We start from the raw sequence: 22390 nt of genomic DNA, 5'->3' as shown, positions 1-22390 counted from the left end.
ACTTGCTGTGAACAATTGGTCTCATTGGTGGAGGAAAAGGGGAGGCCCTTTTCCCTTTGGAGGAGGGGCTCATTCCGGAGCACTTCTGATGCCTTAAGAGGCCTCCTAGAAACAGAGACTAGACAGGAGTAAGGGAATAAAAGTAGGTATTTATTTGAAAGGCCTTCAAAGGTACCCCCTGGGGAGCCAGAGGCTAGTGCCAAGTTGGACCCCAAGATGGATGACAGCTCACAAGTTCTTCACACTTTTATAGGTTTGGTTCATTTACATAGCAGGCTTAATTCTCCAATTAAAGCTTCAGTTTAATGACGTCATTTTCCCTCTGCTTCCTCCCCTTAGAGGCTCTTTGGGTGATACTTTTTGGGCCTAGGATGGTCTGGGTGTCCTTGAAGAGCAGGCCCAGAGAGGCTTTGTTATGTCTACCTAGCACGAGAGAGCAGAAATGAACAGGCTACAAGAAACTTCCGAGTTACACACTAAGCAGTACAGAATTTGAAAAATAGAGAAGGTAAAACCTAAGGCATCACTTCCTCCTAAAATTTTGTCTCAAAAAACCGAGAGACTGGTCAAGGAGGAACCTGTGCCTTTCTAGGACAGGAATGTTCACTTCTACCAGTGATGGGTTTGAAGTCCAACAATCAGGAATCACCTCGATAGAAAGAGCAGTAGAAGAGTGACAGGAATAAGAAAATTCTTCTTGGTGTCATTGGCTTCATGGCTGCCAAATTGGAGGCTGCTGTGCAATGCATTTGTGGCAGTCACTGTAATCACTGCAGTGTGAGCACTTGGTGTGTTATGATTCCATGTGAGAGCTCTTGTGACACTTTGGGCTGGGAAATGGAGCACTGAGACTTGTCTAAAAAGAGACACAGTCTCAAGAAAAAAGGTGGATATGAATATAATAACAGAGAATAGTGACTAATTAGGCGTGTTTTAAAAAGAATGTGAATTATAGCTCTGGGTAAAGAACTTGAAGAGAACTTAATTGAAGAACAAGAGGCGATGCTGTACTAGTTGGAAAACAAACTAGTGGGAGACACCAAGTCAGAATAACAATTTAATAGGAAAACAAAAATAAAGGCAGAAAACACTGGTTCAGACTGACAGAGTCAAGATACAACCTGAGTCCCTGTTAATCAGGGTGGTGGTAGCAGTCTGGTAGAATGGTGGCTGCAGTCCTCTGAAGTGGTGATGCTGTAGAAAAAAGGGTCTGCTCTTCCTCAGGTCCAGTGGTGGCTGAGTAGCTCCTGTCCTCTGGAAATCCAGTGGAAGGGTAGTTTCTGGTGTTCAGAATCTCAGATTATATCCAGGATGGAATGCTTGGTTCCTCCCTCTGGGTGGAACATCTCACAATGGGGTAATGAGTCATGAGGCCAAGTGTTGATTAGGCTCATTAACAGAAGATAGCCTGGAGGGAGTTATCTCTGAGTCATGGGCCAGGACAATGATGGGCCATTAACAGCAAGATAGTCTGGGGGGAGGAGGCAAGGAAACACTGCCCCACCTGATTTCCACTGCTCATGAGGATGGTAATAGAACACACTGCAACCCAGGACAGATGCCTTTATGCCTAATACTTAAATCGAAGGTTCTATTATCGAAAGAATTGGTATGCAGGTTGTAATTCATCTGTAGGTCCAAGCACGGATTAAAGCAGCAAGGCCTGAACAACAGGCCCTGAGTCAAAGTTGACCTCTAGATGAACCTTCCAACCAAAAGTTATCTTTGTATCTGCTCATTCATGAAGCATTATGAGCAATATGATCTCTCTATGTGTTCATTGGTGAAAGGTGGATTTACCTTTCTGTGTTTGAAAACCAGACAAGACCCCATCTGGCCTTGTTTGGGGGTGAAGGATCAAAGTCAACTCCCTTGGCTCCTCCTTGAGCCCTGGCCAGGCTTTAGGAGAAGCCAAAGAGAAGACTGAAACCAAATGTTCCCACACTGGAAGTGATGTCAGCTTGTTTGTTTGACAGTGTAAAAGCTGGGCCCCTCTCACAGCGAGGGTGGAGCCTCGTTGCCTGCAAAGGTGGAGGCACTGCAGGAATTCCCAGTGTGCAGGAGTGGCTCTGCAGTCCTTGGCTGGGACAGTTTCCCCCAGCTGATGGGTGGGTCTGGCTGATGGTAAAGTCTGAGGGTTACAGGGGATGGAGCTTGGTTAATCACTGCAGGCAATCTTTGGCAGTGATGATTGGGGGCATTGCTGAGCTTAACCTTTTGTAATTCTTTGCTAATGATTGTGTGCTTTGCTGAGCTTCCCTTTTTGTAATTCTTTGCAGTTTTGCATTATATAAATTACACAATTCCATCAGTTGGTGTCTGTGTCTTTGGTGCTGACCCTGCCCACTGGCAAAACAGGACCCCATCCTGCCTAAGAGTTACCTGGGAAAACACAAACCCTCACTCCAAATGTCCCCCCTTCCTCCTTGTTCCCCCCACTTATACACTGGCCATGATGTCCTGTGGTCTGGGATATCCCTGAGGTCACTTGGGGTCACCTGTCCTGGCTGTGACCCCTGCCAAGCTCCCCCGCACCCCCAGCCCCTCCCCAGCATGGCCGGATGATGGGCAGGAAAGGCCTTGGCTCTGTGCAGGCTCAGCAAGAACAAAACCATCTCTCTGTGATCAATGCTGTGCTCAGCGCAGACCCAAACACAGCCCCACAGAAAGGCCTGGCAAGGAAATTCCCTCTGCCATAGCCCACAGCAGCACCCTGTGGCCATCCACCATCACCACGGCTCCATGGGCTCCTTTCCATGACCCTGGCCCTGGCCACGGGACCTTGGGCTGGTGGCCACGGCAGCCAACTGTGGCACAGGGCTCCGTGCCCGTGTCCATGGCAGCAGTGCCCGGCCACGGGCCCTGAGTGCAGGTGACCGTGCCAATCCCCATGGCAGCGGGGCCAAGCGTTGGTGTCCGTGGCACCAAAGTGAGGAACGGGTCCCTGTGGCCGCTGCCGTGGCACCTGAGGGCATCAGCGAGTGTCACTGCAATTGTAGCTGGCACCAGCCCCGGCACTGCTCTGTCCTGAGGGCTGCCATGGCAGCCGAGGGCAGCCACAGGTCTGCGGGCAAGTGGCCACGGACCCTGACTGCAGCAAAGGGTCCTGGCAGGGTTTCCAAGGGAATTGGAACTGCTGAGGGTTGCCATGGCATCCAACCCCTGCAGTAGGGGTCAGTGTCCATGGCCACAGCATTGGTCAGTGTCCATGACCACAGTCCCTTGCAATGGCCCAGTGCAGGTTGGGATGATCATCCACCCTCACAGCTGGCCCAGGCCATGCCTGGAGTGGTCTTGGTGGCACCTTGGGCTTGGCACACTTTGAGGAGGGTGCCTGTTTTCAGTGGGGAAACTTAGGAATTTCAGATTCTTTAAAAAAAAAGAAGGAAACCCCTCCTTGGCTGAGTGCAGCCAGTTCTCCAAGCAAAGCAGGTCCCAGGTGAGTGAGGAGAGACAGCATGGGCTTGGGGATGTGGAGCAGCGTTGTCCACACTGGGTCAGACCTCAAGGCACAGCTTCTGTGACCAGGCCAGACCTCCTGAGGAGAGACCCTGCACCAATAGCAATCACAGAATGCTGCAATCACCTCTTCTCTAAAGAGAACAGCAATGAAATACACCCCTTAAAACAAGAATACGTATTTATTGGAAGCTCTTTGAAATATTTCTCCACAACTGCAGAAGGAAACTTTCCTAATGAACTGCACTCGAGCAGAGGGAAATCAAGGCCGAGCCGCGGTTTGTCAGGACTTGCTTGATCCTAATGAGCCCCGTGGTGCATTTGATGCTGAGCCCTGGAACCTCAGGGCCTGAGAGGAGATTGCACAAACCTCTCATAGTGTTGGTATCAAAAGGGAAGCACCAAGTACTTACAAAACAGAAGCACCTTCTGAAGCATTAATGAGCCCCACTGAGTGTTGGTACTGACAAAGGCTCTCCAGGGACTAATTAAAGCAGATAATTGGGGGCCTGGATTGCACAAACCTCTCCTAGAGTTGGTATCAATAGGGAAGCACCAAGTACTTACCAAACAGAAGCACCCTGATGTTGCAAAATGAATCGACGACTTAGGTGAGGAGAGACATTGCAGGCAACCCATACGATTGATATATGCAAGCTCCGTTTATTAGCAATACAAAGGCACTTATATAGAGTATTGAATACAAGCTTATCAGTTCTTTAATTAGTTGAAACTTATAAAAGCACATTCTGACCTCTACATAATCGGGTTAGATAAAAGACTACATTTGGCAAGCTTCTTATTGTTTATGTTTTGTCTTGAGAGATCAAAGATATTCCTCCCTTCTTAGGGATAGTCCATCTTATCAGCACAGCTGCACCTCTCAAAACTCCCTTCTGGTTCCCAGGTTGGTTTCTCACACAGGGATTTGTCTCATGCAGAATTTTTCTCACACAGGCCTTTTTACTCGTAGGGTTGGATTATTGATCCAATCATTCTATCAATGAGCCATGTCCCTGCTCCTCTAACCATTCTCCAATACCCTGAAGCAATAATGAGCCCCACTGAGTGTTGTTACTGACAAAGGCTCTCCAGGGACTAATTAAAGCAGATAATTGGAGGCCACGATTGCACAAAGCTCTCAGACATTCCAAGACAAAAGCCAAAGCCAAAGTCCTTTGGAAAACCTGCAGTCCCTGGGAGCATTCAGGAGCCCCCCAGGGCCATTCCTGACCAAGGCTCCCCAGGGACTCCTTCCAGCACTGGGATGTAGGAGGGGATGCTGAGAGCAGGACAAGGGGCTGACAGTGCCCATCACAGCCCTTGGTGGCACAGATGCTGCTGTGCCCCAGGGTACCAAGACTTGGCTTCTCTTTGTCCACTCCTGTCCTCCCTGCCTCCAGTTCTCTGCTCTGACTGCAGCCTGGGGACACTTTCTCAGTCATGTCCCTCACTGAGACCCATTAACAGTGTCAGGAATTTTGAGTTTGAATCTGACTCAGAATTCTTGAGAGGTTTTTGCCAGTCCCTATCAGGGACTGATGTTCAGGGCCTCAGCACCAAGCCCTGAGAAGGTCATTACAGTCCTTGTGCTGTATCTGTGCTGCTGAGCTGGGCCGGGCTCCTGGCACACAGGCAGCACTTGGCAAGTGGCAGCGCTGCAGAGAGACAGCTCTGGCCAGGAGCAGCTCCTGGGCACAGCCCAGCAGGGCTGGGGCACTGCCTGTAGCCAGCCCGGGCACAGCACAGAGGCACACAGGGCTTCAACTCAGCCGGGGCTGGGAGCACAGAGCAGAGCTCACTGAGGGCTCACCAGAGCAGAAATCCTCAGAGAGTTTGAAACAGTCATTGTCTGGCTGTGGGAAGAGAAGCTGCAGCTCCTGGAGGCATCTCCTGAAGCTGGCCCATCCCACAGCTTTTCAGAGCTTTGCAGAGCACTCTCAGAGTTGCTGCAGTCTGGGGGATGTGGCCCTAGGGCAGGGCTGGGTTTCCGTGCTGCAGCACCCAAGGCCCAGCACAAGGCAGCTCCTGCTGCCAGGCTCTGCTGCAGGGCTGAGCAGCCGGGGCTGCAGCCAGGGGTGCCCAGGGCTGTCCTGCAGAGCAGGGTCCTGCAGCCCAGGGCGCTGTGCTGGGGCAGGGACTCTGCTGCCTGCCAGGGGCAGCTCTCAGCCGGCCCGGGGAGCTGCTGCCAGCGCTGGGGGAGGAGCAGTGGGGGGAAGGAGTGACCCTGAGCAGGGCAGGTGCTGCTGCTGAGAGCTGCTGGCTGGGGCAGGGCTGCTCCCAGCTCCAGACCAGCCTGGGCACAGCTCCGGAGGCACTTCCCAAAAGAAGGTAAGCCAGGGATTGCTGTCAAGATCAGGAGCGTTCCTGAGCCTGTTTGGATTTCCTGCTTGGAGCAGGCTGGGAAGGTTGCGGGATGAGAGAAGCAGAACAGGAGTTGGAATCCCAGAATGACAGAACATTCTGAGTCTCTGCTATTGTCCTTGTTATAGTTATTATTATTACTCCTCTGACATTGTCACTGCTATCTGGTGCTCTCAGGTGGGCTCTGGGATCTGCAGCAGCTGAGTCCGGCTCTGCCCTTGGGATTCCTGCCAGACAGGGCTGTCCATGGGAATGGGATGTCCAAGCTTCCCTGTGCCCTGTGGGGCTGTGGGCAAAGCAGTCCATGGGAAAGGGGAATGAGCTGAGCCTCCCTCCCTGAGATACCATCATGGGTACACCCATGGCTCTCCTCGCTGTGTCCTTCCAAGAACCTCAGAGAAGCAGGAATGATGTGTGGGTAGGAAAATCTTTCCTAAAACTCACTCCTGCCATCCCTGTCCTGTGGAACTGAGAGTAAAACTGCTACCAAGCCTTTCTAGGAGGGATTGCACTGACAAATCCTGACTCTCCAGCCTTGTCCCTCTGCCACACGGCCACAAACCCAGGGCAGCGGGGCAGCAATGGCTCCTCGACAGCCCCCAGGCACAGGCCTGGCTGCTCCTGGCACACTCAGACAGCACAAGTGGAGCTCAGGCAGGCAACTGGGTGAAGGTTTTCCCAGAGCAGGAACAAGGGTGGGGCAGTCCCAGCGGCACAGTCTGCAGGGAATGGCGCAGGTTTGGCTCCAAGCAGCCTGTCCTGACTTATCACTGTCCTTTCTCCATGAACAGGTGCCCATGGCCAGACACAGCAATGTCCAACAGCAGCTCCATCAGCCACTTCCTCCTGCTGCCATTGGCAGACACGTGGCAGCTGCAGCTCCTGCACTTCTGCCTCTTCCTGGGCATCTCCCTGGCTGCCCTCCTGGCCAACAGCCTCATCATCAGCGCCGGAGCCTGCGGCCAGCACCTGCACAGCCCCATGTTCTTCTTCCTGCTCAGCCTGGCCCTCACCGACCTGGGCTCCATCTGCACCACTGTCCCCAAGGCCATGCACAATTCCCTCTGGGGCACCAGGCACATCTCCTACACAGGATGTGCTGCTCAGGTGTTTCTGATTGTCTTCTTTCTTGGAACACAGGATTTTCTCCTCACCCTCATGTGCTACGACTGCTATGTGTCCATCTGCAAAGCCCTGCACTACGGGACCCTCCTGGGCAGCAGGGCTTGTGCCCACATGGCAGCAGCTGCCTTGGCCACTGGCTTTCTCACTGCTCTGCTGCACACGGCCAATACATTTTCTCTGTCCCTGTGCCAGGACAATGCCCTGGGCCAGTTCTTCTCTGAAATCCCACACATCCTCAGGCTCTCCTGCTCAGACACATACCTGTGGGAATTTGGGCTTCTTGCTTTTAGTACTTTTCCTTTTTTGGGTTGTTTTGTGTTCATGCTTTTCTCCTATGTGCAGTTCTTCAGGGCCGTGCTGAGGATCCCCTCTGAGCAGGGCCGGCACAAAGCCTTTTGCACGTGCCTCCCTCACCTGGCCGTGGTCTCTCTGTTTCTCAGCACTGGCACATTTGCTCACCTGAAGCCCCCCTCCATCTCGTCCCCATCCCTGGATGTGGTGGTGTCAGTTCTGAACTCGGTGGTGCCTCCAGCCCTGAACCCCCTTGTAGGTGACTAGGGACAGGCGTTCGGAAGATATCGCGTTGTACGGGACAGGTAAAACCCCTCCCCTCTACAGGTGATAGGTGAGCAGAAGGAAGTGACGTGGCAAACCCAGGTTATTTAACCCTATGTAATCCACGAATAAACGCCCTTTTGCCGTCCACCACATTGGTGTCTGTGAGCTGATGGTCCAAACGACCTGAGGTGGTCGTCGTGCCGTTCCTGAACCAGGTCGCTACGCCTCCGAGAGGCAACAAGTGGTGCCGAAACCCGGGAACCAGAATCGGAATCGGGATCGGGAATTCGCCTGGACGGGTGAACGGCGGCCGGTGCAGCAGGACCAGCCCGGCGGGGAGGACGCTCCCGGACCAGCGAGGAGGATGGAAGCTCTCGCGAAGGTCGTATCTCAGATTCATAAGCAATGGGGTATCGATTGCAAACCTAAAGATTTTACACTCGCTGTTGCGAGGCTATTGGAAATTGGGGTCATAGACCGACCGGTGGATATCCTCCACCCAGAAGTATGGGACAGATGTACTAAGGCTCTAGCCGATGAAACAATGTCCTCGGGTTCGGGGAAATACCTTAAATTATGGGGAAAAGTCGTGCAGGCTTTGCGTAAGGCCCTGCGAGAGCAGGAGACCTGGAAAGCCGCACGGAACTGTTTGCTGGCCACACCGCGGTTGGGAGTTGGTGCGGCCACGCAAACTACAGATGAAAGCTGCCCTGCCGAGCGCACAGACTCGCAGGAGCAAGCACCCTCTCCACGGCCCCCCAGCCCAACCCTACCTACAGAGGGAAAGGAGCGGGTGCAGTCATTCTGGGGAGGGCTGGTGGAGGAAGCCAGGGAGGCTGCCATTAAAGCGGAGTCCGAAACGGCATGGACGAGACCCCCGCCCTATGCCCTGCAGAATGGCGCCGACCCCGGAGGGCATGGGGGGTGCACACACGCGGCCGGCGGGAGCGGGGGTGATGCGCCGGGGTGCACACACGCGGCCGGCGGGAGCGGCGGTGGTCCGCCGGGGTGCACACACGTGGCCGGCGGGAGCGGCGGAGGTTCGCTGGGGTGCACACACGCGGCCGGCGGGAGCGGCGGAGGTTCGCCGGGGTGCACACACGTGGCCGGCGGGAGCGGCGGAGGTCCGCCGGGGTGCACACACGCGGCCGGCGGGAGTGGCGGAGGTTCGCCGGGGTGCACACACGCGGCCGGCGGGAGCGGCGGAGGTTCGCCGGGGTGCACACACGCGGCCGGCGGGAGCGGCGGAGGTTCGCCGGGGTGCACACACGTGGCCGGCGGGAGCGGCGGAGGTCCGCCGGGGTGTGCGCACGTGGCCGGCGGGAGCGGGGGTGATGCGCCGGGGTGCACACACGCGGCCGGCGGGAGCAGCGGTGGTCCGCTGGGGTGCACACACGTGGCCGGCGGGAGCAGCGGAGGTTCGCCGGGGGGCACACGCGTGGCCGGCGGGAGCGGCGGAGGTTCGCCGGGGTGCACACACGTGGCCGGCGGGAGCGGCGGAGGTCCGCTGGATGCCGCAGATGCGCGTGAACGGAAAAGGGGAGGGAATCCCGGAGGGGGAGCCAAGGCCAACCAGAGCGCTCGCCCGGAAACGTGCCCTTATATAGCAAGAGCCTCCCTCAGCAGGAGGCGGGGCGAGCCCAGGGGGAAGGAGCGGCCCAATCCTAAGAGAAGGGGGCGGGGTAGAAGCCCGGGGAAAAAGCTCCGGAGCCCGGAAGTATCCAGTCAGTCGACTTCCGGCTCCGAGTCGGACTATAGCTGGAGCGAGTGGCTTGACGAACGGTCCGTAACCGACTCCGACTCTGACAAAGATGATTTCAGAATAGATAAAAGCTATAACCACCGCGCTCCTACCCGGGCCAAGGGGAAATTTGAAAAAGAACGTACTCCGCTTACAGACTGGAGAAAGATAAAAACAGCCTGTGCTGAATGGGCCCCTTCAGCCTCGCTAGCTTTCCCGGTCCGAGTAGGAGGGCAAGCCGGAAACCAGAGGATTTACTCACCGATAAATCCTAAAGATATACAAGCAATTGTTAAAGCAATTGCAGACAAAGGGATCAATTCGGCTATGGTTTCCACCCTCATTGACAGCGTTTTTGGAGGGGATGACCTGCTCCCATTTGACATTAAACAAACCTGCAGATTAATTTTTGATGGGGCAGGGATGATTGTTTTCAAACAAGAATGGGAGGACAATTGCGCAAAGCAACTAGCCCTAGTAACTGGGGCAGACCACCCCCTCCACGGGTCCAGCCTACAGCGGCTAATGGGCACGGACCCGACCATGATCACCCCTCAGGCGCAGGCCGAGGGCCTACGGGCCCACGAAGTCACGGCAACTACCCGTGCCGCTAGAGAAGCTATCCGCTCTGCTTCCAGAGTTATTGCTAGACCATCGCCATGGTCCACAATAAAGCAGAGCGAGAGTGAAAGTTTCACACAGTTTGTGGACCGCCTCCAGGCAGCGGTTGATTCCTCTAACTTGCCCTCAGAAGCAAAGGGCCCTGTGGTGGCAGAATGCTTGCGCCAACAATGCAACTCTACCACTAAGGACATTTTACGGTCATTACCAGCCGGGTCCAGTATTGCAGATATGATTAAGCATGTCGCAAAAGAAGAACATCTGGCCCCAATCCAGGCAGCCGTCCGCACTGCGATAACGAGTGTAATGGCATGCTTTAAGTGTGGCCAGGCAGGCCACGCTGTAACAAATTGCCCCCAATTGGAGCCTCCATCAACAGCAGTTCCCCCACACCAGACGCGACCTAGAGGGCCATGCTGGGCATGTGGGAAAAAGGGGCATTTTGCCAGAGAATGCAGATCCAAGCTCCAGGGAAACGGGAGGGGGAGGGGGCATCCGGGCCGCACACAGCTCCCTCCCACTCGGGACATGAAGCGGCCCAGCTATGCCAATCCTCAATGGGCCGTGGAGCTCCCGCACCCACTGCCCCCCCGGGAAATGACCAATTCCACAGCTCAACCAATGGCTCAGTTAAACCTGTCTGCACTCCAGGCACAGCAGGAACAACCCCCTGGGAGCGAGACCCCTGGGTGGCTTTGGCCATGAAAGTGGGCAGCCACCCGCCGATAGTGTGGGGAGTTTGCTGTCTCCACAACAACCCAGGTGACCCTGCTATTCGTCTCCCCTTTTTGATTGATACGGGATCAGATATTACTGTCATCCCAGAAACGTACTGGCCTATACACTAGGAACTGGAGGAGGCCCCCATGGTGGGTGGAGTTGGGGGATTATCTCGGGCCCAAAAAAGCACCCAACTGATAGCGATAACGCTCCGCACCGAAAAAGGACCGGAGAAAACTATCACCCTTTTCCCATATGTTATGCCAAAATGTCCACCCTTGTTGGGGAGGGATGCCCTTGCCCTGCTGAAAGTCAGGGTGACAAATTTATTCTAAGGGCCACTGCCGCATACCCACCGCTGCCCATCAAACTGGTATGGAAATCGGTTGACCCGGTGTGGATCGAGCAGTGGCCCTTGTCGAAGCCTCGAATGACCGCCCTCCTTGAGCTCGTTAGCCGCGAGCTACAGCGGGACTATATAGAGCCCTCCACAAGCCCATGGAACACCCCGGTTTTCATAATACCCAAACGATCTGGCGAGGGCTTCCGCCTCCTGCACGACCTGCGGGAGGTGAACAAGAAAATCCAACCAATAGGTCCGGTCCAAACCTTGCTGCCCATGAACTCGATGATACCAAAAGGGCAGCCCTGCGCGGTGCTTGACATTAAAGACTGTTTCTTTTCCATACCCCTGCATGATGAAGACAAAGAGCGGTTTGCCTTTTCCATCGTCTTCCCGAACAGCCAACGGCCTAACCTGCGCTTCCAGTGGAAGGTGTTGCCCCAAGGGATGGTCAACTCCCCCACCATCTGCCAAATCACGGTTGACCGAGCACTAGCACCAGTCCGCCACAGCGACCCAGCCGCAACCATTATTCAGTACATGGATGACATCCTGATTGCCGCGCCATCAGCGAGCCAGGTAGACCGACTAGTGTCAACAGTCTCAGAGACCCTGAAAGCAAATGGCTTTGAAATCGCGAGCGCGAAAATAAAAAAGGGACCATGTGTAACCTTTCTAGGAGTAGGAATTACAAGCTCCTACATAACCCTGCTCCAGATAAAAATTCGCAGAGATATCAAGACGCTCCATGATATGCAGCAGCTAGTGGGATCTCTACAATGGCTCCGTAACATCATCCTGATTCCTCCCGAGGTCATGGACCCCTTGAACGACCTCCTGAGAGGAAAAAACTCATGGGAACAGAAAGCTCTGACACCAGAAGCGACTAGCTCGCTCGACTTTATCGAGCAGCAAATGTCTGTGAGTACGCTTGCTAGGTGGGACCTGGGAGCACCACTTGATTTATATGTACACTTTACAAAGAAAGGAGGGGTAGGAGCGCTAGCCCAGGGGCCCCCTGACAGAGCCCAGCCGATACAGTGGGTAGTCTTGGGAAAACCGTCACGCGCATTCTCCCCGGGAGTTGAGTGTCTTGGCAACCTTATCATGAAAGGGAGAAGACTTGCCCTAAGGCACTTGGGCACGGAGCCCGCCAGGATATACCTACCCTTCCGCAAGCAGCTCTCCGCGCAATCACCGACAATATCAGAGCTTTTAGCCATAGCCCTCACTGGTTTTGGAGGAGAGATTCGCTATGCTGCAAAACCCCCATGGACCCAGCTCCTTGCGATCATCGACATCGATCTCCCGCCAAAAGTCATCGACCGACCGCTACCAGGACCGACAGTCTTCACAGACGCATCGTCGCTGACCTCAACTGCAGCAGCGGTATGGCAGTCGGGAGAGCAGTGGCAGTGCATCAAAGCAACCGACCCTACGCTTTCGGTCCAGCAACTCGAAGCAGCCGCCGTAGTGCTGGCGTGTGGACTGTTCCCGGAGGAGCACCTCAACATTGTGACTGACTCTATGTTTGTAGCTAAGCTTTGCCTAGCCATGTCAGGGCCTGGCGTGTCAGTGTCCACGGTGGCTGTGATGCTTGAAGAAGCACTCTCTTCGCGGAAGGGCACCATATCTGTCATCCACGTTAACAGCCATAATTCGGTTAAAGGATTCTTTCAAATCGGAAACGACAAAGCAGACGCCGCCGCAAAAGGACTGTGGACACTGAGAGATGCCCGTCAGCTACATGAGTCTGTCCACATCGGAGCTAAAGCACTGGCAAAAAGATGTGGGATTTCGACCACTGACGCGAAACACATCGTAGCCACGTGCCCCCACTGTCAAAAATCACCGCTGTGGTCCAGTGGAGTCAACCCCAGAGGCCTTAAAGCCTCAGAAATATGGCAAACAGACTTTACACTATGTCATCTACTGAAGCCCCGAGCATGGCTTGCTGTAACTGTGGACACATATAGCGGAATGATTGTGGCCACACAACACCTAAGAACTGATTCTAAAGCAACCATCCAACATTGGCTGACAGCTATGGCGTGGCTCGGCGTTCCGAAGCAGATCAAGACAGACAACGGCCCGAACTTTATTTCAAAATCGAGCCAAACATTTGTTTCAAAGTGGGGTATCACTCTGGTACATGGCATCCCGTACAATAGCACCGGGCAGGCCATTGTTGAGCGGGCAAATCAAACCCTAAAAACCAAATTGGAAGTGCTAGCAAAAACAGAGGGCTTTACCAATTCCATTCCCCCAGGGGACCAGGCACGCATACTGGCAACTGCCCTGCTAGCACTGAACCAATTCCCTAGGGGGGATGAGACAAATAGTCCCGCTCAAAAACACTGGGTCACTCGAGCACTAGACGAAGGCCCGCAAGTTGTAATCAAAAACGAGTTGGGGGAATGGGAACAAGGCTGGAGACTAGTGCTCACGGGGCGAGGGTACGCGGCTGTTAAAAAAGATGGTAGAGTCAAATGGTGTCCACTTAGGTCAATCAAACCTGACCTTCAGAATAAGACTAATGAAAAATGCGAGGTTTTGTTTGCAGGACTGGATCTTTGGATGCCTCCATGACCGATACATCCCAGTGCGCAAAGAGAGCGACAAGTCATCGAGCAGCCCGACAGCGCCCGAGAATCCTGCACCAGTGAAATCCAAACAACAACGGTATCTTTGCGTAATTTTGCTTTTACAGCTTCTTGGCAGAGGGCAAGCCAATGCAGAACATCATCCTCACCAGCCATTCAGGTGGGTCCTACGCCACCTTTTGAGTGATAACCCAATCAAAGAAACCATCACACCAGGCAGTCCATCGTTTGATTTTAAGCTAAAAGACATTTTTCCCTCGTATCTACAATTCCCTAATTTTGGTGATTCCTCACTGTACCAAACCTATTGGTGTCCCGCTTCAAACCCAGGTAAAGGCTACTGTAACTATCCAGGGTATGGACATTGTGGGTATTGGGGGTGTGAGACTATCGTGACAGGCAATAGATGGCAACCACAGCCACCTGATGAGTTCCTCCAAGTTAAGTATGCACCTCAAGGCTGTCGCGAACCAAAATTCTCACTTGACAAGCGAATATACCTGCCCCAAGATGGGAGTAGACACACTTGCGAACACTATAGAATGACAATTCTACAGCTGGCCCATAAGAGTTGGGCCTCGGGTAGAGCATGGACAGTGTATGTTCACGCCCCTACCAGCTATTGGGTGAACGTACAAATTGTCAAGCTCCTACCGTCAGAATCCCAACCAGTCGGGCCTAATCCGATTCTTACAGTAAATAGAAATCCCATCTTCTCCCCACGTGGCCCATTAGCTACCCACCAAACACCTAAATCAGCTCCTTATGATCAGTTTCTCAGCGTACTAAACGCTACCTTTTTGTCATTGAATCAATCAAACCCAAACTTTACAGAATCATGCTGGTTGTGTTATGATGCGCAACCCCCTTTTTACGAAGGCATTGCACTCAATGTTCCTCTTGGCTACTCAACAGCACTAAATCCACATCAGTGCAGGTGGGACGCCCCCCGAAGGGGAGTTACTCTGAGTCAGATCACAGGCCGAGGCAAGTGCTTTGGCAATGCGGCCTTAGCAAAACGAATAGGCAATGTCTGTACTGAATTTGTCAAACTTAACAAAACGATCAATAAGTGGGTGGTCCCATTCGCATCAGGGATGTTTGTTTGCCAGCGATCCGGAATAAGCCCCTGTGTGCTTCTTGATAAGTTCGATAACTCTACTGACTTTTGTGTCCAAGTTTTAATTGTTCCTAGAGTCCTGTATCACCAAGAAGAAGAAATGTACCACCTTCTTGAAGAACCTAGCCGGCTCCACAAGAGAGAAATAATAACAGGCATAACCATCGCAATGCTGCTCGGCCTCGGAGCCACCGGCGCAGCCACAGGTGTTTCAGCCCTCGTGACCCAACACCAGGGACTTTCTCAGCTGCAGATGACTATTGATGAGGACTTACAAAGAATCGAAAAATCCATCTCCTTTCTAGAGAAATCTGTCTCCTCTCTCTCAGAAGTCGTCCTGCAGAACAGGCGAGGACTGGACCTCCTGCTCATGCAACAAGGAGGCCTGTGTGCCGCCTTGAAAGAAGAATGCTGCTTTTATGCAGACCACACCGGAGTCGTACGGGACTCAATGACTGAACTAAGGGAAAGGCTAGCCCAGAGGAAAAGAGAAAGAGAAGCCCAACAAGGATGGTTCGAGTCATGGTTTAACCAGTCTCCATGGCTGACCACCCTTGTTTCCACTCTAATAGGCCCCCTCACTATGTTACTCCTAACGTTGATTTTTGGGCCTTGCATACTAAACAAATTGGTGTCATTTGTTAAAAGCCGGTTAGAAAAGGTTAACATTCTATTTGTTGACCGCCAACAATTGCTCTAGAGCGCATCTATTTTGTAAATGTTATACCACTTTTTATAACTTGTTATGTAGGTTTTACTAGTTCTTGAAATTTTATAGCATTTATACTTTGTATGTTTCTTAAATAAATCATGGTGGGGGGGAAATGCGGGTAATTCAGGATAGAGGGGGGGAAATGTAGGTGACTAGGGACAGGCGTTCGGAAGATATCGCGTTGTACGGGACAGGTAAAACCCCTCCCCTCTACAGGTGATAGGTGAGCAGAAGGAAGTGACGTGGCAAACCCAGGTTATTTAACCCTATGTAATCCACGAATAAACGCCATTTTGCCGTCCACCACATTGGTGTCTGTGAGCTGATGGTCCGAATGACCTGAGGTGGTCGTCGTGCCGTTCCTGAACCAGGTCGCTACGCCTCCGAGAGGCAACACCCCCTCATCTACAGCCTGAGGAACCAGGAGCTCAAGGATGCCCTGAGGAAAATGATGACTATATCTTTTCAGAAGCAATAAACTCTCTCTTTTCTGCTCCAGAACCTTCAGAATGTAACTCTTTACAATCTCAGGGGTTTTTTCCTATTTGTCCATTTTTTCATTGGTGCCTTCTTTTCTTCTTTTTCTAGTGTTATGCTGTTTTTTATAAAATCCTGTAGTACTGCTCTTAGCATTTCTACATGAACATCTGCCTTTCTTTGGAAACACAAGGACTTTCAGGAGGCTTCTTCCCTGTGCATTTGAATCAAAAGGAGTGTCTGCCCTGACTTGTGTGTCCAAGGTTTGTTCCTCAGGCCTTCTCTGGCTCTGCAGGGGCAGTGCCTGTGGGCACAGCTGGAGGGAAGAGACTCCCAGCACAGCAGCACAGCCAGAGACAATGGCCCAGCCTCTTCCCACCTCTGCTCTTCCCAGCCCATGGAACCCAGAGTCAATTGTGACAAAGTGGGGCCTCTTCAGACAAAGGTGGTGTGGAAACAGTGCCACCACTCATGGAACCCAGAACATCCATTGTGACACAGTGGGGTTTCATGGAACCCAGAACATCTTTGTGATGCAATGGAATCTCATGGAATCAAGGGCCAGTTGTTATAGAGTGAGGCCTCATGGAACACAATGGCCACAGAAACATTGCCAGGCCCAGTAGAAAGAAGGCGCCATTGTGGCACAGCAAGGCTTCATGGGACCTAGGAGAGCACAGGGTCACAATGGAGTCTCATGGAACCAGTGGTCAATTGTGACATGGCAGGGTCTCATGGAACCCAGATTCCACTGGGACATTGCCAAGGCTGGTGCAATCAAGGGTCCACTGTGACACAGAAAGGCCCCGTGGCACCCAGGAGACCAGTGTGGGGCAATGGATTCTCATGCAACCAAGGCGCCATTGGAACAAAGCCGGGCCTGAGGGCCAGCCAGTGCCACTGGGACATCTCCAGCCTTTGAGGAAGCAAGTGTCCATGGTGACACAGCACAGCCTGATGAATCACAGGAGAGCACAGTGACGCCATGGAATCTTGGGGAACCAAGTGTCCATTGTAAAGACAGTGGGGCCTCTTGGAACCCAGGAGAACATTGGCACACAGAAATATCTCATGGAACTAAGTGTAAACTCTCAGCACAGCAGGATGTCACAGTCCAATCTTGAAAGGAATTAGAAATGCCTCTGCCCAAATTAAGGTGCAAACAAGACCAAGACCAAAGTCAATAGTATGGGCTTTATTTAATAGCAAATATGAGAGAGAAAAGAGAAAGAGATAGAAAAGAGGTTGGGGGGCAGAAAGAGAGTGAGAGAGACAGATGAAAGAAAATACACCACTCCACGCATCCCACTGGGATCCCAATGATCCCCTCCAGCTGGTCTTTTTGGTGGTAAGAGTCCCCCTAAAAGCACAGAATCCAATGGATTAATATATGCTCAGGGCAGGTGGGAATGCCCAGGTACCTCCCCTGGGGGAGGGCACTTGCACACTGTCTCTTGCAGTAGACTCTGGGTCTGCTGCATCACTTTGCATCATGTGCAGTCCTGTGGAGCAAGGCCTCAGGAATAAGTTTTGGGAGCACTTTGGGAGGTCTTTGATGGATTATGACACCCCCTCAGCTGCCTCTCATGTGAATATCCCGTGGATATGGCCTTTCCAGTGTTGGAGGTTTCCCAGCTGGGCCAGTTTGTGTAAGGGAGGATGGGTGTTCAGTACCTCTGACCAGAGGTAGCACCACAGACCTGAAACCTCCTTGTCCCCCTCAGTGGCAGGGGAGTCTGTGTAAACCTGTGTAGGCCCTCTGTGGACTGTGGTCTCCTCCACCCCAAACCCAGCCAGCCATGAAACTTTGTCAGGAAGGGCTTTTTGCTCATTATGCCTGAACCGTATAAAGGAGCTGCCACCACCCAGGCACCCCCTGTCCCTGAATGGTCCTCCTGAGGGGAACTTTGCCCTGCAAGTTGAGCTAAGGAACCTTGAGATCAGGGAAAGGGGGACTCTTAGCCAGGGATCTCAGGTCAAGGGAGAAGGAAACAAGGCTGAGGGAGGAGAATGAATCCACCAGAAAGCCAAGGCCAGAGCTGTCCTGAAAATCAGCCCTGGCTGGGGGAGACTCCAGCCCCCAGACCCATTTGCTGAGGCCAGGTTTGCACCCCCATCCCTCAACCAAGGGGGCAGGAGGAGAGTTTGGGGGTGTGGGGTAACCCCAGCCCAGGGGGAGTGAACACCACCCCCCTTACCCAGACTGGCTCAGGTGTGAAACCCCCACCCCGGGAAGGCCACACACACAGGGGACAGTGTCACACTCGCCCCTCCCCAGGGGAGGTCTCTGTCCCTGTCACTCCCTTGCTCTCCCCCATCTTCTCTTTCACAGGCTGGGGACGTTTGCAAATTACGAGAATCCTTTTTCTGTTTATACCTGTCACCTCTGTGACAGCTACACAGAGTTTATCCTTCCTTTAAATCATCTGTATTGGGCCGAACGTTCACTTTTCTTTTACAGGAACATGCCAGCAGCTGAGCTGGAGCTGTGCGGGAACCGCTGGACCTTTGAATTGCCACCATCACTGCTTGTGCTGTTGGTTCATTCATGGTTGGAGTTTGTTTGCGTTTTCATCACAAGTGACTTGTGGGAAGAGCAAACATTCCTCCAAGCATTTTCGGTAGAGTTAAGTTTGATTTCTGCCAAGTTTATTTTGTCCGGTGCCCAGGGGATGCTCAAGGGGTCTGTGTGCCTCTCTCCCTGGGGGATGCTGGGGAGGGGCTTGGTGGGGTTGTCCCTGTCCCTCTCACTCCAGGGCATTCCCAAGGCAGTGTCCCTGTCCCTTTCAGCCTTGGGGATGCTCGGGCATCTCCATCCCGCTCGCCCCAGGGAATGCTTGTGCGGGATTGGGGACCAAGGGCTCTGTGTCCCTCACACTGCTGAGTGCGCTCAGGGGCTCTCCAACGTTCTCATACCTGGGGAGGCCGGGGGAATCTCTGTCCCTCTCACCCCTGGGGTGACCCTGCCCAAGCACCATCGGGGTGAGAGCGACACAGACACCCCCAAACCCACACAAGCACCTCCCGAGGATCCCAAGGGGAGAAGGACAGAGACCCTCACCAGGCACTGAGTGGGGTGAGAGGGACAGAGACCATCCCCACCCCCGAATCATTCCCAGACAAGAGAGGCTTGGAGACTGCCCCGGGACTCCCCAGGTAGGAGAGGGATAGAGAAACTAAACTTGGGGGGGCAGCTGGGTGGTCCAAGATCCGGGTGTTGCCACACTGCCCCTCCAATCCACACGAGCATTCCAGGATGGCAGCCCTGAATGTGACCCTTGGGGGTCTGGGATCAGCCTTCACATCCCTGGGGGAGCAGAGACAGAAAGGACGAGAGACTTTCCCCCTCTTATTCCTGTGGAAGGGTGAACCCCCAGCTGCCCTTTTCTTCTGCTGCCTCCTCATCTCCTCGGCTGAGGATGTCAAACTCCCCAGGAGCAGGAAGAAGCCCATTCCAGGTTTCCTTGTGTCTGCAGCCTGGAACATCCACTCCGAGCAGAGCACTTGGTGAAAGCCCTGCTGAATGACAGCAGGAGGAGGTTTGTGAGAAAGGCAGGAAATTGTATTTTGATAGGAAATCACAATTCCAAATTATTTCTTCCTGTCACATTCATTTTCAGTCAGTTCTGGTCTGGTTTCCAGAGTGCCACCTTCTCAGCTGATTGTATTTGTGTTCTCCTTTCCCTTCTGCCTTTCTTTGCCTGCTCTGTTTGTCTCTCAGTGTCTCTCTGGAGCCAGGGCAGCCCCCACCAGAGGCCCGTCCCTGATTTTGTTCCCAATCCACCAGCTAAAACAACCATGGATGAGGTGATGAAGGCTGGCAGTGAAATGTCACTGGAAGATCTTACTGCACTTGGCTTTTGGCTCCTTCCTGAGAGCTTTGCCTTCAAGGGCAGGAACATTTTTCCTTGCTGGGAACTGGAATTCCAGATGCCTGGAGGGTGTGCCGTGGATGCCAGAGGGGCATTCCCGAGGCTCGCAGGGTGCTGGTCCTGCCGTGCCTCCCACGGGAGCTGTGCAGGGCCAGGGGACAAGGTCCAGCAGCTGGGTGGGCTCCCAGAGCAGACAGCAAAGGCTGCTTTGCTGGACATTTCCCAGCACATTCCCAGCTGGAAGCAGAGGGAGGAAGGAAAGGGAAGCGAGTCCCTGCCAGAAGCCCAGAAGGATTGGGGTGGGAAGGGACCCTGCCCGTGGGTTAGTGGGCTGAAAGCCAAGTGGAGCAAGACCTTACAATGCCATCTCCCTGCCAGCCTGTGCTGCTGACAGGAGCAGGGTGCCACTTTAGCCCTCTGTAGGTGAGACCAAACTGTGCATTCCACTCCCCTTAGCTCATTTCTGATGAGCTGTTCATGATGGGTCCTTTGCAGGAGCTGCCCAGTGCACCCCCAACCCCTCAGGCTATGAGGAGCTGGCTGTTAAATGAGATAAGGAAGGAGAGGCAAACCCTGGGAGGCAGGGCAGTGTTTCTTTTTCTGCACACCAATGACTCAGCTGGGATAACTCCCTCCGGGGTAGCAGCAGCACAGTCCCACCCAGCCTGAGGGCTCACCTCTGCTGATGGGCCATCATGGACTGAATGGCCCCAGCACAATGGGCAGCTGCAAGGACTGAGACCATCAGGGCTCCCAAAATATCCCATGACTCCCAGGATGACATCATTCCATTGTGAAACTGCCCACCCTGGGGGAGGGGCTGAGCAGTCCCCACCTGAACCTGAGCATATAAAATCTAGGTTTGGGGTCTTCTGGCAGCACTCAACAGATCCAGGGCAGGAGCCGAGCTCCAACAGGACTGTGGCCACTGCTGTCGACAAGACTGCACCCATCACTTGGACAGGACAGTGTGTCTACCACTGCGACCAACAGGTTTTGTTTTCTTTCCTTTTGCTTTGCATGCAGCGGGACCAGGTGGTGCTCAGCACAGGAACTAACCACCATCGTTCTGCTCTTGTCCCAGGGTGCCTGGTTATACTCAGCCTTTGTGGGTTACAGCTGTATCATGGTATTTCTTGTCATCTCTTTGGTGAATTGTAACTCCCACCTTCATCTCTCTTGGGGCAGATCAGTGGGGTTCATTTCTCATGGCACTTAAAACCAGCATGGTGTTTGAGACGATTTTACAGTCATGATATGCCCGGTGACTTCTAGAGAAGGACATGGGCAGGAGCAACCCCTAAGCCAACACACTCACACCTTGTTTTTCCCTCCAAACCAGGATTTCCCACTCCCAAACCTTGGCCAGATGGAGGCGGAGGCTGTGAGAAAGAGGAAGATGCCCCGGGACACCCAGGCAGGTGAGGAGGAAGTCCCTGCCCCTTTCCCCCTCTCTCCTGCTCCATCTCCCAGCCCAGCATCGCCCCCGGCTGCAGGACAACCCCGCTGCCGACGCCGTCCTGCCGGGGATGGACTGGGGGGATCTCCTTCCCCTTCCCTGTGGCACAGAGGCAAATCCCATCGTCTCCTTGTCCTTCCTCCCCCAGACAAGGAACTGAGGATGGAGCCCAGGGAGGACAAATCCCCGTGGCAGAACCTGGTGGAAGAGGCCATTTTGAGCAGCTCCACAGCGCCGGAATCCAACGGGGAGGAAAAGCCCCAGAGATCCCGCAGGAGGAGGGGCAGCCCAGGGAGTTATGAGGAGGAAAGACCCACCCTGTGCCAGGAAGGCGGCCAGAGATCCAGTCAGAGCTCAAATCTGGTCGTCCATGGGCAGTGTCATGCTAGGGAGAAACGCTACAAGTGCTTGGAATATGCGAAGAGCTTCAGCCGGAGCACCAACCTGATCCACCACCAGATGATCCACATCGCAGAAAGGCCCTATGTGTGTGGGGAATGTGGGAAGAGCTTCAGCCAGAGCTCCTACCTAAACCGACACTGCCAGGTCCACACCGGGGAACGGCCCTATGTGTGTGGGGAATGTGGGAAAAGCTTCAGCACGAGCTCCTACCTGATTCGCCACCAGATGATCCACACTAGGAAACGGCCCTTCAAGTGTGGCGAATGTGGGAAGAGGTTTCAGACCAGCTCCAGTCTCCTGCACCAGCAGATTCACGAGGATTAGAGGCCCTTCCGCTGCCCTGACTGCGGGAAGGGCTTCAGGTACCAACTCCAACTTCACCAGGCACAAATGAATCCACACTGGGGAGAGGCCCTACGAGTGTCCTGGGTGCAGGAAGAGCTTCTCCAGGAGCTCTCACTTGATCACACACCAACAGTGCCACCAGTAAGGGAAGCCCTGCGAGTGCCCCGAGTGCAGGAAGAACTTTGTGCACTGCTCCAACTTCATCTCGCAGCAGAGGATCCATGTCAGGTGAACCCCGTTGGGCAGAGACCTGGTGACCTCTGTTCCAGATGATCCCCATTGTGGGGGGAGGATGTTTGGGAGATTTATTTCACTTCTCATTCTCGTGCTCTGATTTCATTGCTAAGAAATGCAATCCCTGTCCCCAGGCTTGGTCTGTTTTTCCGTGCTGGTGATCAGGGCGGGAGCTCTCCTGGTCCTTATCTCAGCTCCTGGGCCTTTCCTCAGCCAACCAAAGATGTCACTAAAC

General features: G+C 53.6%; 1 protein-coding gene and 1 pseudogene across 1 annotated transcript; one reads left to right on the top strand and one right to left on the bottom strand.

Moving 5' to 3' along the window:
- Window positions 1–22390, bottom strand: part of LOC138102495 (zinc finger protein 208-like) — a 322764-nt pseudogene that overhangs the window by 67890 nt on the left and 232484 nt on the right.
- Window positions 5712–7614, top strand: LOC138102517 (olfactory receptor 14C36-like). Its single transcript, XM_069000216.1, has 2 exons — window positions 5712–5790; window positions 6615–7614. Exon 2 carries the CDS (start codon window positions 6637–6639, stop codon window positions 7504–7506), a length of 870 nt encoding a protein of 289 aa, XP_068856317.1. The 5' UTR covers window positions 5712–5790; window positions 6615–6636; the 3' UTR covers window positions 7507–7614.

The sequence above is a fragment of the Aphelocoma coerulescens genome, unplaced genomic scaffold (assembly GCF_041296385.1).
Source record: "Aphelocoma coerulescens isolate FSJ_1873_10779 unplaced genomic scaffold, UR_Acoe_1.0 HiC_scaffold_77, whole genome shotgun sequence".
NCBI classification, from domain to species: Eukaryota; Metazoa; Chordata; class Aves; order Passeriformes; family Corvidae; genus Aphelocoma; species Aphelocoma coerulescens.
Note: the sequence above shows the minus strand (reverse complement) of the source record. Positions and strands in the feature narration are given on the sequence as shown.